Source organism: Hyperolius riggenbachi, chromosome 1 (assembly GCF_040937935.1).
Source record: "Hyperolius riggenbachi isolate aHypRig1 chromosome 1, aHypRig1.pri, whole genome shotgun sequence".
NCBI lineage: Eukaryota > Metazoa > Chordata > Amphibia > Anura > Hyperoliidae > Hyperolius > Hyperolius riggenbachi.
Genome location: NC_090646.1, coordinates 612,702,251 through 612,717,481, shown reverse-complemented (window position 1 = coordinate 612,717,481; position 15,231 = coordinate 612,702,251). Strand labels below are relative to the sequence as shown.

The 15,231-nt window shown below is 47.3% G+C and overlaps 1 protein-coding gene across 2 annotated transcripts in view; it reads left to right on the top strand.

The window, feature by feature from the left end:
- The window catches only part of CMYA5 (cardiomyopathy associated 5), a 150,515-nt gene that overhangs the window by 89,643 nt on the left and 45,641 nt on the right, over positions 1–15,231 (top strand). For both annotated transcript variants that reach the window (XM_068250143.1, XM_068250134.1), the window contains exons 8-9: positions 7,190–7,339; positions 12,916–13,062. In XM_068250143.1, coding sequence (XP_068106244.1) covers positions 7,190–7,339; positions 12,916–13,062 — 297 coding nt within the window. The remainder of the gene's footprint in view (positions 1–7,189; positions 7,340–12,915; positions 13,063–15,231) is intronic.

The following is a 15,231-nucleotide window of genomic DNA, read 5'->3' as shown; positions in this document are numbered from 1 at the left end:
GTGTTTCCCTTTAGAAAATAATGATGCTACATGCCTCATTTACCCTAAAAAACGTTTTCAAGCAATTTAAAGGCCACTTCCGGTTTTTCTATCCAGATATCCGAATCCACCTGGATACTGAGGTTGGATATCCGATTCGGATCAGAAAAGTTTGAACTCGGATATCCGACCCGGATCGGATATCTGGGTATCCGGATCTGAATCCAATCCGGATTTTGAAAAGGGGTATCCGAGCAGCACTGTTCAACAGAGCTGTTCAAAATTATCTGGCTGTCACAGAAGCATCCGGCTGCGGCAGCCCTTACTTCCGGATTAGTGCCTGGCACCATGGAGGGGCTGAACCAGAGGTGTCCCTGCTGTGGTGTAGCAGCAACTACCAATGGATGGATGGAGCCGGCATCCAGCGAGGCCAAAGGTTTCCCGATCAGCACAGTGTCTTTCTACCTCAGTGGAGCCCTGACCAAATGGGTAGCAGCGGTGGACTCCGCACGGCCTGTACCTGCACAGACAACGGACACAGGCAGCAGCAAGGCAGAAATAACTCCAGATCCCAAACTCCCCACGGCCTGCACCAGCGTCCCAGGCTACACTGGACCACACCGCACACCTTCTGGGGGAAAACAAGGTGAATTGGTAGGGAAAAGGGAAGAAAAGCAAGAAAAAGCCAGAGTCCTGCCAAATATGGCACCATCTTCCTGAACAGCTGTTTAACAGATTTGATGCAAGTACATAATTGTCAAACATCAGAATCTAACCGGTGAAGTGCATTGCAGGCTCAACCGGTGGTTGAAGGAAACATGGTAGTTGTAATGCGAGAGCCATCCTCGTCGCCAATTTGTTGTGTTCAGTAATGGGGATTGCAGGATAACTGAAACTTGGTCTATTTACAAGTTACTGCAGTTTGGTACACCAAGCTATGCTTGCTTTGCATATCCAGCACACACACAGACAGGCAGGAACAGGAACTAACAATCCTAGAACAGCATGGATAGAACCATGTGACCTTCTGACCATGCAATATCACAGTAATATCACAGTGCCATCTGCAGGCCAGAACACCACATTTAGGATAGTACATTAATTCATTATGATAGGTATCCAGTTTAAAGGTACAGAATTCCAGATGCTGCTGAATCCTGGCCACCAATCCCTCTGCATTGTATGTGACAGTAGCTGCTGTCTCCAGCTATCGCCTTGCAGGATTAAAAGTGTGGCTTTAAAGGATGCCTTTAACACTGAATCAGATGAAAGAATTTTGCAGCGGAGTCCAGGAAAGTGTACACTGACAGCTGTGTGTCACATAAGAGGGGAGATCAGTCAATCGTGACATAAGGTCCAGGGTGTCTTGTCACTCTGAAATCCTGAGCTTCTCAGAAGACGACACAGGCTAATTCTGGGAGACTGATATGTAAGATAACCTGGCCAGAGTCACAAGGCCTTGGCATACACGGCGGTGGAGCCACTTTTTTTTCTCGTCTTGTCCGCTGTGTTTCTTTGAGTTATGCAGAACAGGATAAGTCCTCAGTGAAAGCGGGAGATTTTCTTACGTCTGGCTGTTAAAGAGTTACATATTTTATATGATTTAAGACTAATTATACGATGACAAGCTGCTGTAGTGTTTGCAATGTGGGTGGTCTTCTGTTAGATATTCTATGCATGGTCTGGTGTTTTACGACCTTATTAAGCAATAATGTGTTCCCCTCGTAAATTACTGAGGTACATTCTCAATTTACAGTAGTCATAAAAGGTGCCTATCATTGCGAGCACAGCCATCGGTAGGGCATTTAATTAAAGGGACCCTAAAGTGAGAGGGGTATGGAGGCTGACAAATTTATTTAATTTTAAACCATGCATATTGCCTGGCGGTCCTGCTGACCCACTGCCTCTAAAGGTGGGAATACACGGGTCGACCGGCGGCTCGATTAGCCGCCGGATCGACCCCAGCCGCTTCCCCGCTCGTCCGCGCGTATCGATTGCTGCTCATCCCCGCCCGTGCTTCCTTATCAGCGCTGCAATTGTCCGCCGGCGGGGATCGAGCGGGCGAGGGTCGAGCAGCGTGATCGGACCAGCTGAATATTATCAGCTGGCCGGATCAGCTGGTCTATACACGGTACAGAATTGTACCGTGTATCCCCAACATTATACTTTTAGCCACAGACCCTGATCAAGCATGCAGATCAGATGTTTCAGTTGTGCGATTCAGACAAATGATCAGCAGGACAGCCAGGCAACTGGTTTTGTTTAAAAGGGAATAAATATGGCAGCCTCCATTTACCTCTCACTTCAGTTTCCCTTTAAGATTGATCTATATGGCGAGAGAAAAAAAATAACTTGTATGCGAAAAACACCATACTTACTTTTACCTTAATGGACTACTGAAGCAAGAGAGATATGGAGGCTTCCATATTTATTACTTTTTAAGCAATACCTGACTATATTGCTGATCCTCTGCCTCTAATACTGTTAGCGGCAGCAGGTAAAAAAGGGCGCCGGAGGCTAGTGGACAATTTGGGTGCCGCCATAGGCACGAATGCAAATATCGTTAATACGTTGCCAAAAGCGGAAAAATGGACACCCGATAAATATTGTTTTCAACATTAGCACATTACAGTTTATGAAATATGTTATCGTTTTGAAATTTTAACTTTATAGTTTTTGTCTTATGTTTTCATTTCTATATACAAATGTTTACGTTAGCAAATATTTTATTGTTTCTACGTTTGAAAGGGCACCAGGAAAGGGGATTTTAGGGTTGAGCACCAACAGGAAGTCTTAGAGTTAGGTACCAGTACGGGGGGGGGGGGGGGTGTCTTACGGTTAGGCACCACCAGGGGGGTCTTATGGTTAGGCACCACCAGGGGGGGGGGGGGGGGGTCTTAGGGTTGAGCCCTACCAGGGGAGGGTTCTGTGTGAGAGTAGGGTTAGGTTAAGCTGTATTATTGAATAATAAATAGGTTTATAAAGTAAGTAGCTTGTCATTTTCATTTTCCGTCTGTTTTACAACGTTAATTATCATTTACATGTTTTCAGCTTGACTTTAATTGAAAATGATCATTTATAACAATTTTGTTATCCACCTGTGCCCTTTTCTCCTCATGCCTTTATTTTATGCATGCCTGCCCCGTTCACACTTGCGTTTTGGCATGCAAACAGACCGGATCCGGATCGGATCAGGACCTGATCCGGATCAGAACCGTACGGTTCCTATCCGGATCCGATGCAGATCCGGTCCGTTTGCATCAGGCATGCATCAGGCTGCCATCCGGATCCGTGTGGTAAAAACAGCGAAATATAATAAAAAATTGTTGGGGTCAGCAGAGTGTGCACCTGGTGCACCTGTAGAATCAGGTCCTCCGCTGTTTAGGCCTCACCTCCACCTCCGACATACTGCCAAACAGCTCCAGCACGTAAGGTCACTGCTGCTCCACTGCTGCACGTGTCCCCATCCGAAATGGCTGCTAGAATACGCATAGGAAGTGGGGTAGAACATCAGGTGTTTGTATCCTGTGTGTTCTGTGCTTTCCGTTCCCCATAGGTTTCTATTTCCGGATGGTGCAGTCAGGCTCCGGTCCGGGTGCGTCGGCCGGATGATCTGGACCCGAAAAATAGCGCATGTTGGAAAAGTGTCCGGAGTCCGGATCCGTTCTGTACGGAACGTACGCGTGTGAACGTCCGCATAGACTTTGCATTGCTATGCGGAACGTACGTTTCGTTTGTACAGTATACGGTCCGGATCCGATCAGGCGGATCCGGACAGTGAACGCTAATGTGAACCGGGCCTAGTCATAGACCATGAACAAGCATATGCAAATCAGGTGTTTCTGACATTATTGTAAGATCTGACAAGATTAGCTGCATCCTTTTTTCTGGTGTAATTCAGACATTACTGCAGCCAAATAGATCAGCAGGGTTGCCAAGCAATTGTTTTTTTTTTTTTTTTCAAAGAAAGTAAATATGGCAGCCTCCATATTCTTTACACTTCAGTTGTCCATTAACCCCCCTGGCGGTATAAAAAATTCCGCCAGGAGGCAGCGCAGCGGCATCCCCCCGCACGCTTCGATCGCCTTCGGTGATCTCCGATCAGGAAATCCCGTTCAAAGAACGGGATTTCCTGGCCATGGCGACGGGGCGGGATGACGTCACCGACGTCGGGTCGTCATTGGGAGTCCCGAACCACCCCTCAGCGCTGCCTGGCACTGATTGGCCAGGCAGTGCACGGGGTCTGGGGGGGGGGGGCGCGCGGCGCGATGGATAGCGGCGATCGAGCGCGGGGCGGCGGCGATCGGTGTGCTGACGCAGCTAGCAAAGTGCTAGCTGCGTGCAGCAAAAAAAAAAATTAAACAAATCAGCCCAGTAGGGCCGGAGAAAACCTCCTGCGTTAACGGGGTTACCGCCAAGGAGGTTAAAGGACATCTGAGCTGAAAAGGAAACATTCAGGTTTCCTTGCCTGGGACATCTTCCAGCCCCAGCAGCCTATGTGGTCCCTTGCTACAGTTCCGCTGCCCTCCAGTGTGCCGCTAGCCCCTCCGAAAGATCACTGGACACAGCTGTGATTGCAGGCTTCTGCACTTGCGTTCGCACGCCCGTGCTCCTCTCTCAATCACACTGTTATGGTCACAGCAGACATGCAGCAAGGGACCAGTGATTAGCAAAAATGCCAATATTCTTTTACCTTCATTTTTGCAAACATAAGGAAATATTCAACTTATGATGAACGAAAATGCCATTGAAAATGCATTTTTTTAATAATTTTATGGTTTTCTGCTATTTTGTTGCTGTTTTTGCCATTTTTCGTTTAACCTCTTGCCGACTGATCCACGCCAATTGCCGTGAATGCAGCGGAAGCCCCAGGAGCGCTCAACGTCAATTGACATGAAGTCCTTGGGCGGGGTTTTGCAGGAGATCGCGCGCCGGTATGCACTCATTTCCGCTTGAATCAGTCTCCCAGCAGCGATTGCTTACAGCGCTGCATTCTACAGCAACGCTGTACTGGGGACAGCCGTGTCACTCGGCTGTCCCCTGGGGAGGCACAGGAGCGATTGGCTGTCATAGGCTCATGCCTATGACAGCCGATTGCTGTGATTCGCTGGGGGGGGGGGAGTGTTAGAATTTAAGTATGATACGCTTAAAATCGGAGACCTCAGTCACTTTAGATAACTGGTTTTAGGAAAGGACTTATGTCTCTCTTCAAGGAGAATTTCTCTTGGAAAGAAATAGAGGCATTTCTGCAAGCACCATGTTCAGTAGAACATTGTGCTCTGACTCCACAAGGCCATAGAATAGATATCAAGCAGACATCCAGGCCTTGTGGGATAAACATGGAGTGTTTTCATATTTCCTAAAGGTAAACAATAGCCAGGGAACAGAAAACAATGTTCTCCTAATGCTGGGCATACACGGCACTTTCTTTCCTTATCAATCGAGCCGCTGATGGCTCGATTGATAATATCCGACAGGTCCGATGATTCCCTGCTCGATCCCCGCCGGCGGACAATAGCGGGGAATGGGGTGGCTGATTAGGAGTGCCAGCGGGGACGAGCGGAAATCGATCTGCGCGCACGTGCGGACGAGCGGGAATGCGCCGGCATCGAGCCAGCGGCTCGATCCGGTGCATAATTGCATCCAGAAACGTGCCGTGTATGCCCGGCATAAGAATAAGAGAACAGGTCATTGGAAAATGACATTTTCCAGTGCATGCGCAACCGTAAAGCCTGTGGTTCTTAAGTTGTTAAAAGGTGTAATTCACTAATTTGCGCATGTCGTGTATATGGAGTATATGGCTACATATTACCAATCACCCTCCTAGCTCCTGCTGTGTTTGGCTCTCTCTATAACTCATTTGTACCACCGGCCACTTATGCACAGCAAAATGAGTGCGAGAAGGAAAGAGGCAATCACCGCAGGAGCCAGCAGGGTGAGTCATACTTATAGCCAGGCTGCTAGTTGCTGATCTCTGCAAGGGAAGGCTGCTGGGGGCGACCACTAGACTACCAGTGATAAGGGGGGAGACTACTAGATTAGCAGGAATTGCTTAAAGGGGAAGGGTGATACCACTAGACTACCAGGAAATCCCTTAAAGGGGAAGGACCACTAGACTACCAAGGAAAGTTATTGAGGTGAAGGAGGGCACTAGACTACCAGGAAGAGCTGTGGAAAAAAAGGGGGCCCAGTAGACTACCGATGTGTTGCTGCTTGTTGTTGATGATGTAATGCCAAGTGGTCCAAAATCTAAGCACCCTGGTGCATAATTGGCACCTACTCTTGCTAACTCTCCTACTCCTGTTACACTTAACACTAACGCTCTTACTACCACTACACCTAACACTATCCCTCCTACTACCGCTACACCTAACACTACCCTCTCCTACTACCGCTACACCTAACACTACCCCCTCCTACTACCGCTACACCTAACACTATCCCTCCTGCTACTGCTGCTACACTTACACTATCCCTCCTACTACCACTACACCTAACACTATCCCTCCTACTACCGCTACACCTAACACTACCCCCTCCTACTACCGCTACACCTAACACTATCCCTCCTGCTACTGCTACACTTACACTATCCCTCCTGCTACTGCTGCTACTCTTACACTATCCCTCCTACTACCGCTACACCTAACACTATCCCTCCTGCTACCGCTACACCTAACACTATCCCTCCTGCTACTGCTGCTACACTTACACTATCCCTCCTACTACCACTACACCTAACACTATCTCTACTACCACTGCACCTAACACTAATCCACCTACTACCGCTACACCTAACACTAATCCTCCTACTACCGCTGCACCTGCCACTACTATCTACACTAATCCTACTACCACTACCTCTACCCTAACCTCACTACTGCTTCTTCTAGCGCTGGCCTTCCTGCTCCTACATCGAATACTTACCTTATTTACTGATGTCTTTTCTCTACTTGCCGATTGATATACTTTCACACCAGTGTTTCCTGTTCATAGTACCGATGTGGCGCCACTTGTGACTGATGTATTACTGAATGGCCCAAAATCTAAGCCCCCCGGCGACCATAGCCACAATTAATATTGCAGTCTATGGTACTGCCGAGGATGTTGCTTGCCACCTGCGCCCAAAGTCATCACTTCTCCCCCAGGGCTGCATGTACCATGTTTTGAGAACCATGGCTCCATAAGACTGTTTCATTTATTATTGCAGTTCCACAGACACCAAAATTAAAGCCTCAAGAGGCCAATTCTGCCACCAGCGCTTCCATCACCGTGTATTGGACAATGAGCGAGGAGGACATCATTGACTGCTTCCAGGTGTACTGCATGGAGGAGCCGCAGGGGAACCGCGACGAAAACGGTCAGTAGAATTTCAGAGCAGGGACGTATTCCTTTTCTTGATGTTTTAATAGAAGATTGGCTTGATATGTGAAGATGTCCGAAAGAACGGTGTTTCCCCGCAGCATCTGCAGCTGTGCACATCTTCATGCACACTGTGCACATTTCCCTACACATCACCAGCCATGGCTCTGCTTTCATGGTGGCCCCACCTGTATCATTCTTTAAAAAAAATCGGTGGCGGCTGTGTAGTGCAAATTGGCACCTGCAGATTTTTTGGCAGCACTAAGAATAAGGCTGTATTTGAAAAAGAAAACTTAGAACTAAAGTATCACAAACATATGAAGTTATACTGCATGGGGAGAGAAAGGGTAAGTGACTTAAAGAGGAACTGTAACCACATATTCAACTCATCGCCAGCATGAAGCTGACATCCACTTTATGGGGGAAAACCAAGTCTTTCCAGGAAGAAGAAGCCAAAAAACACATTAAATAGAGTGTTAAGGCATAAGCCCCGCCCACCTAATAAAGTTAGTCCGCGGCTGCATATTAATTGAGCCTGGGACGAACAGCCATCTGGGAAGTAACAGTTGTGAAAAGAAAAGAAAAAAAAGCTCACGTCATCTCTGCAGGACACTTCGTGCACACTGCAGAGGGAGATAGCAGGGGCTGGCCGTGAGTGTGGCTCTCACTTCTCCGAGATCTCTTCGTGCTCCGGTGGTCAGCAGGAATTCCTCTGGTCGTCTCATCTCCCAGCCTCTTCCTGAAGGCTGCATCACCTTGCCCCTCCTGCTAGCAGAGTGTAGTATATACACTGTATACCTTGCCCAGTGTTGTGCGTCGCTTCCCTCTGCTCAATTCTTCAGCTGTCATCAGAGCCGCTCAGTGTACTGAACTGTGAACTGTGTACTGTGCTGCAGAGTGGAGCGACACAACACTGGACAAGGTATACAGGGAGTATAGCCTGCGTTTTGCAAGGAGGAGGGAGAGAGATGCTGCAGCCTTCAGGGGGGGAGGGGGGCTTGCAGGTACATGATGGTCATGTAGAGAGGGGGGAGCTCCAGTGGTCAAATAATGCTCTCTAGGTGTAATGGGTGTATGTATGTATATATATATATATATATATATATTATATACTGCGACCACACATGCAGAGGTGGAGGGTTCACTAGAATACCAGGGAATACAGCTAAAAGGTATGGGGGCGACCATACTACCGGGGGTTAACGGGAAGCTTTAAGGAAGCCTGTTTTATACTTATCTGGGGCTTTCTCCTGCCTTGTTGAGGCCACTTCATCCCTCGCCATCTCACCTGGCCACTCCTGTCCCCTGTTTCACCAGCAGCACTTGCTCCCTCGTTGCACTCCCGTACCCGGAAGCAATCTCTGTCTGCCATGGGGGAGCACGGCCGGGCCACACATGCGCAGTGAAGCACAACTCAGCTAGAGTATCAGGCTGTCCAGAAGTGGCCCAGGGGAGAAGGTGAGGGACTGAGCGGCCTCAAGGGGGCTGGAGGAAGCCCCAGGTAAGTATAAAGCCTAACACGACTATCGTCTCAGGTACACTGTAAAGCCAGTAAGTATAAAAGATTTATACATACCTGGGGCTTCCTCCAGCCCCTCTGCACTGATCACTTCCATGCCGTCTTCCTCTGCCTTCTTGTTCGCATGCGCAGTGCACCCCGACTCACTGAGCTAGCAGGACTGTTAATGGAAAAACAAGAAGGCGGAGGAAGATGGGGGAGGGGGGATGCTGGAGGAAGCCCCATGTATGTATAAATCTTTTATACTTACTCCTCTCTGGTACACTTTAAAGAGAACCTGAATTGAAAATAAAAAGTCAAAATAACCATACACAGGTCATACTTACCTCCTGTGTAGTCTACAGCTCAATCTCTTTCTCCTCTCCTGCGCCCCATTTGTCCACTGTGATCAATGGAATTCGTCCTTAATTTTAAAGATGGCCATTACCCCCTAACAGCTTCCTGGTCAGCACACTGTTAAATTGTAATATCACCCACTTGAGCCATAGGAAAACATGGACATTACCTTGCACATTCAGTAGTAACTGACAGCTGCTGATATATAACTGACAGCAACTGGTTTATTTCAGTTCTGACAAAATATTGTCAGAACTGGAAGGGATCACTGTAAGAAGAAAATGGTGAGCTTCTGAGAGGAACTGATAGTGAGATAAGTATGTAATATTAATTTGCAGCTACGCATGTGTTTATTTATTTTAAATAATTTTACTCGCTTCAGGTTCCCTTTAAGTCAAAAACAAAACGCAGTTTAATTTTTTTATGAGGCTTCTTGCAGCACCCTGAAGTCATCCTGTGCCCGCACTGTTCTTCCACGACCCTCCAGACAGCATCAGTGACCCTTCTCAAAGTTGGTTAGTTGTGGCCGGTCACGAGGTACTACACATGCTTGGCCCTGGGCTGCATGCATTCTGATAGTAATGATTTTTCAGTACTGCACATGTGTTCTGTACTGCGCATGTGCAGAACGCTGCCGTGCACAGGAACGCGATGTGGCGCCTGGCCTGGGGCCATGCATACAGTTTATTGGAGGCCGATACAGCTGACGAGAGGATCGCGGACTGACAGCGTGGGCACAGGATGACTGGAGGAATACTGAGAGAAAACCAGGGTTTGAGGGAATACTCTAGTAAAGGATAGGGGACCACTAGACTGCAAGGGAAGACTTTGAAGGGGAACCACTAGACCACCAGAAAATACTGCCAATGAGAAAATCATAAGTGTATGAGCACTTTGACGCTATGCTGAAACTTGATACTAACTGTGTAGAAACAGACCTGATCTGCTTTCATTTTGTTTTCTCCTCCATGGGCCCTTTTCCATTACAAGCGCGATCGCAACTGCGCAGCATTTGTGATCGCACATGCTGCTTTATCCACTTGCCTCATTTGCACTGTTGGGATTGGAGCACGATTGCAATGAGAATCACGGAAGTCGACAACTGCATTCTGGGAAAAAATGGGAGCACTAGTGGGAAATGAGCACTGCGATTTATATGTAAATCGTGGTGCTCTCGCAATCAGTCAAAATCACAGCCAGTGGAAAAGGGCCCAGCCCATTACAATAAATCACCCTTTTTTCCATACATTTACCCTTTTACTTACTAAAACTGCGGAGCTAGTCTACTTTAGGGGACCCACCGTAAATCCCCATAGAGAATTGGAGCTGTGCTGAAAACGGAACAAATTTCCGCTTTCAGCTATTTTAAACCCCCACAAGCTATATATCTTTGGAAAGGTTAGAATCTGCTCTAACGAATTATGCTACTTTCGGTGAGCAAAAGGTGCAACTCACCATGTAGGAAGCGCCGAACGGCCGCGATCGCGGCTCCGTCGGCCATCTTACTTCTGTGCTGCTCATATTTTTCTCCCTCCTTATTGGAGGGATTGTTAGCTGGGGGCGTGTCAGAAACTGCTCTCCCTTCTCCCCGGACAAGACAAACGCAGAACTAGCTACTGACGTTTTTTTTTTTTCTTTCTCTGGCACGCCCCCAGCTAACAATCCCTCCAATAAGGAGGGAGAACAATATGAGCAGCACAAATGTAAGATGGCCGACGGAGCCGCGATTGCGGCCTTTCGGCGGCTCGTTCAGGGTGAGTTTCAGTTTCTTCTCACCGAAAGTGGCATCATTCGTTAGAGCAGATTCTGAGCTTTCCATACATGTATAACTTGTGGGAGTTTAAAAGAGCTGAAAGCGGAAATTTGTTCCGTTTTCAGCACAACTCCAATTCTCTATGGGGATTTACGGTGGGTCCCCTAAAGTAGACTAGCTCCAAAACTGCTTTACAACAACCATTCAATTTTGTTTGTATATATAAACAAACACATTTTAGCCTCCTTCAGCTAGTTCTGAACTTCTTCCACACATACATTGGGCGCCTTCAGATGACATCAGTCAGTTAAAGAAGAAAAAGTGGTTACAGCCCTAGTATAACAGTTACAACTGCTGGAAGGAAGAAAAAAAAACTGTTACTCTGCCAAGAGTAAAAATGGTTCGTCTCATCACCCTCTAGGAGTCCGTTTTTTTTTTGTTTTTTTTTTCTGTTTACAGTTCCTCTTTAAGTATAGCTGCAGGAAAGGCATCTTGGCAAATGTAAAGGCACATGCTGTGCTATTACTTCCCCAGAACAGATACAGCAGGAGCTGAAAACTGAATGCAAGAGAGACATCAGTTCCCCCCTTACAATACAAGGTGGCAGCGATGCCATGTGCAAGCTGTATCGTGTCCCTTCCTAACCTTTCTCAAGAGTTACCCAGTATTTTAGGAACAAGTATGCTAAATGTTAAGGAGTCTTTCCCAAAGTCTCCTTACTGAATAGGTGCTGGTTCACTGAACAGGAAGGGCCAAGATTCAAATCCAGGTCTTCTATGTCAGAGGCAATCTAGTCTAGTCTGTCTGTCTAGTAATGACAACTAGTAATACAACTAGATTATGTGTTGTATTCAGTTGCACAAGTGGAGGGTATTCTGTACTAAACCCTTTTACCATCGTTGAGGTTCCCTCCATTCAAAAGTGTCCCTACACTACCTACACCAGTCAGCAGGCATGAATCTCAGGCTCAAGAGCATGAAATATTTGGTTGCTTGCTGAATGGTGTGGGTAGAGTATGGACCCTTTCCAATGGAGGTGAAAGAGTTTAGTACAGAATGCTTTTCCATGCAATCCATTTTGAAAGTGAATATTCTCCATAAGTCAGTGTTTGCCCATTGTCAAATTTTTCCTCCCTCTATTTATCTATTTATCCTGGGAGGTGCATCGCTGCAGAATGTTTACTGAGAGTTGTGAAGCCAATAGAAATTATACCTGGTCTCCCAGAATGCTCTGGGAGGAGAATTCCACAAAGCTAAACAGCCTAGGTGAAACATCACTGGGAGGGCAAGACTACATACCAATATATAGCAATATATAGATATACCATAGGAAGTATTTCTGATGCTGAGACCAGGAAAATGCCTGTAAAAGTGGGTGGCGGGAATAATTTTCTGGATTCTACTATATGTCAATACAGTGCCCCTCTAAAGAAAATCTGTAAGAAAAAAACCCTCTGGGGATACTTACTTTGGAAGCAGGAAGCCTCTGGGTCCCAATGAGGCTTCCCCCGTCCTCCTAAGCCTCGGCGATCCCAGGCTGGAAGCCCCCCAAATATTTACCTACCATGATCCAGCGCAGGCACAGTAGCAGCTCTCCGCTCGGGCTCCAGCTGAAATAGCGGTTACCTGCGGAGTAGAGTGGACTCGATCGGCCTCGGCTAGTTTCACTGGAGCCCAAGCAGAGAGCCGCTACTGCGGAGCCAGCCCTGGATTCCTGAGGTTTAGGAGGATGGGGAAGACTCATTAGGTTCCAGAGACATCTCCCTCCCAAGGTAAGTACCCCCAGGGGTATTTTTCGTTTTTAATTACAGAGTCTCTTTAAAAAATTAGAATTTAAAAGTCAAAGATTGTTTCTGTACCATGTTTATGTCGTCTGGTTTACGACCGCATCTCTCAAGATCTACAGTATGACCCTGGGCTACCGGCAATGAAGTTTATAGAGCATTTTGTACGTTTTATGACTACAGGGCTGCTGGAGGAATACAGAGTCATAGTGAAGGAAAGTTTCTGCATTTTGGAGGACCTTGAAGCGGATAAATGTTACAGCGTCTGGGTTATGGCCGTAAATAACACCGGCTGCAGCTTACCCAGTGACAAGTCAATATTCCGGACTGGTATGTACCACACTGATCTTATTAACAGTTGTAAACATTGCTGAAGGGAATGAGATGCCAGCGACTCCTAACCAGATACCATTTTCAAGGAGCAAATGCTGGGAAAGTCGATGTTTTATCTGTGGAAGCGTGTGCTCATCATCAGGACTGATGGTGGATAATATCCCAGGGACACTGGAGACGCCACACCACAGGCCATATTACTAGTGATGAAGCGTTGCACAAAGCAACCTATCAGAAACTTTGCTACTGTGAACAGCTAAAATCTGATTGATTTGGTTGTTCTTGGCATTAATACACTTCATCATCAGTTTTCTTCCATGTTTTGATAAATGGGTGATGGGGAATCTGCCACCAAGAAGAGGTGGTTTGAGCAGTATCAGGAAAAAAGGGCGCAGGAGCCGTTATGGAAAAATGGCACCACCATAGGTGTCTATTGTAAAAGCCGTGATTTGCAGCAAAAGATGGAAATTTACCTTCTTTGACGCAAATCGTGGCTTTTATAATAGCTGCGGTATGCGGCTAGGGAGGTAAATTTTGGTGCATCCCGGGGCCTGATTAGCGATACACATACTAAAGGATCTTGCAGGAATGAAAATTGCGGCATGCATAGCGGGCGTGGAGCTGAAATTTACCTCCCAAGCTGCATACGACGGCTTTACGGCAGAGGGTTCATTAAGGTTCGGGGGGGGGAGATAGGGTTAGGAGCCACGGGGTTAGGGTTAGGCTCGGGGGGAGGGGGGTCCTAGGGTTAGGCACCACCGGGCAGTTCTTGGGTTTAGGCACCAGGGAAGGGTCTTAGGTTTAGGTACCATCGTGGGAGGGGGGGAGGTTGATGTGTGGCGCCACCGGGTGGGTCTTAGGGTTAAGCACCACCAAGGGAGGGTTCTATGTGAGAGTAGGGTTAGGTTTAGCCATAGTAAAATATCGGTAGTCATTACCGATATTTTTTACTATTGGAATTCAGCCGTAGAATATCGCTAATTGTAGCAATATTCTACTACTTGCAAACCCTGCGCCCTTTTCTCTAGGTGTTTGAACATGCAATAGCTTTGTAATTAACGTAAATAAAGTAAGCTATCTGGCCTGTCTGTCATTGTTCTGATGAATATGCTTTTCTATAAGATCAGCGCATAACATTCTCTTTCTCCACACCACCTGTAGATCACAGGGCCGGATTTGTACTCTTTACCGCCCAAAGCCACTGTCACCAGCCGCTCCTCTTCGGTATAGGTTTTGAAATGACCCCTCCCCCTTCTCTCCAGTATAGGTAGCCAGATGACCGCTCCCCCCTTTCCCACCAGTATAGGTAGCCAGATGACCCATCTCCCCCATCCCTCTAGAATAGGTAGCCTGATGACCTCCCCCCTTTCCCTCCAGTATAGGTAGCCTGATGACTCCCTTAATCCCTCCTTTTCCCACTCCCTTTCAGTATATGTAGCCAGATCGCCTTCACACCGCCGCAGCCGTCAGTGTCAATCATTTCTGCACTCGACTCCTGTGCAGAAGCTTCCTCTTCCTTTACGTCTCCAATGCTGCCCAAGTCCATAGCTGCCGGGCGCAATGCAAACGTGCACAGAGAGCAAGATGGCTGCTGCACAGGCGGCTAGCAGCAGAGTACCGCGGTCAGGCGCTTGCCTGATCTCCCTGCATTGCAGCATTTGCAAGCTTACAAATGCTGCACCAGTTTAGCCTGCTGCTTTGGTGCCCCTGCACCTGTGGTGCCCTAGGCCATGGCCTAGGTAGCCTTGGCCTAAATCCGGCCCTGTCCGCTCACCAGCTCCTTTGATCATACAAAATGATCATATGCACGTCTTTAATGTTTCCTGCCTGTCTGGTCTACTCTGGGCTCAATTACTCCCTTCTCTGTTTCCCCATTTGCATGAAAAATTAACTCTGCATAGCATGATACAGTCTTAAAAAAAGTTTTATTTCACCATTTAAAATATGAATTAAAAACTCTCACAGATTCCACGTATGTCTGTTACAGGCATACAAGTACACTGCAGGTTTGAGGATGATGAAAGACCGCCTTCAGCTGCCCACTCCACGCTACGCCTGCAGTTGCGCGGAGTGGACAGCTGGTCTACAAGCGGTGTGGTGGCAGTGAATGTTATGCCCTGATCTTATAGAAGTATATCTTGAAGGATTAATTGACAAAAGGTGCGG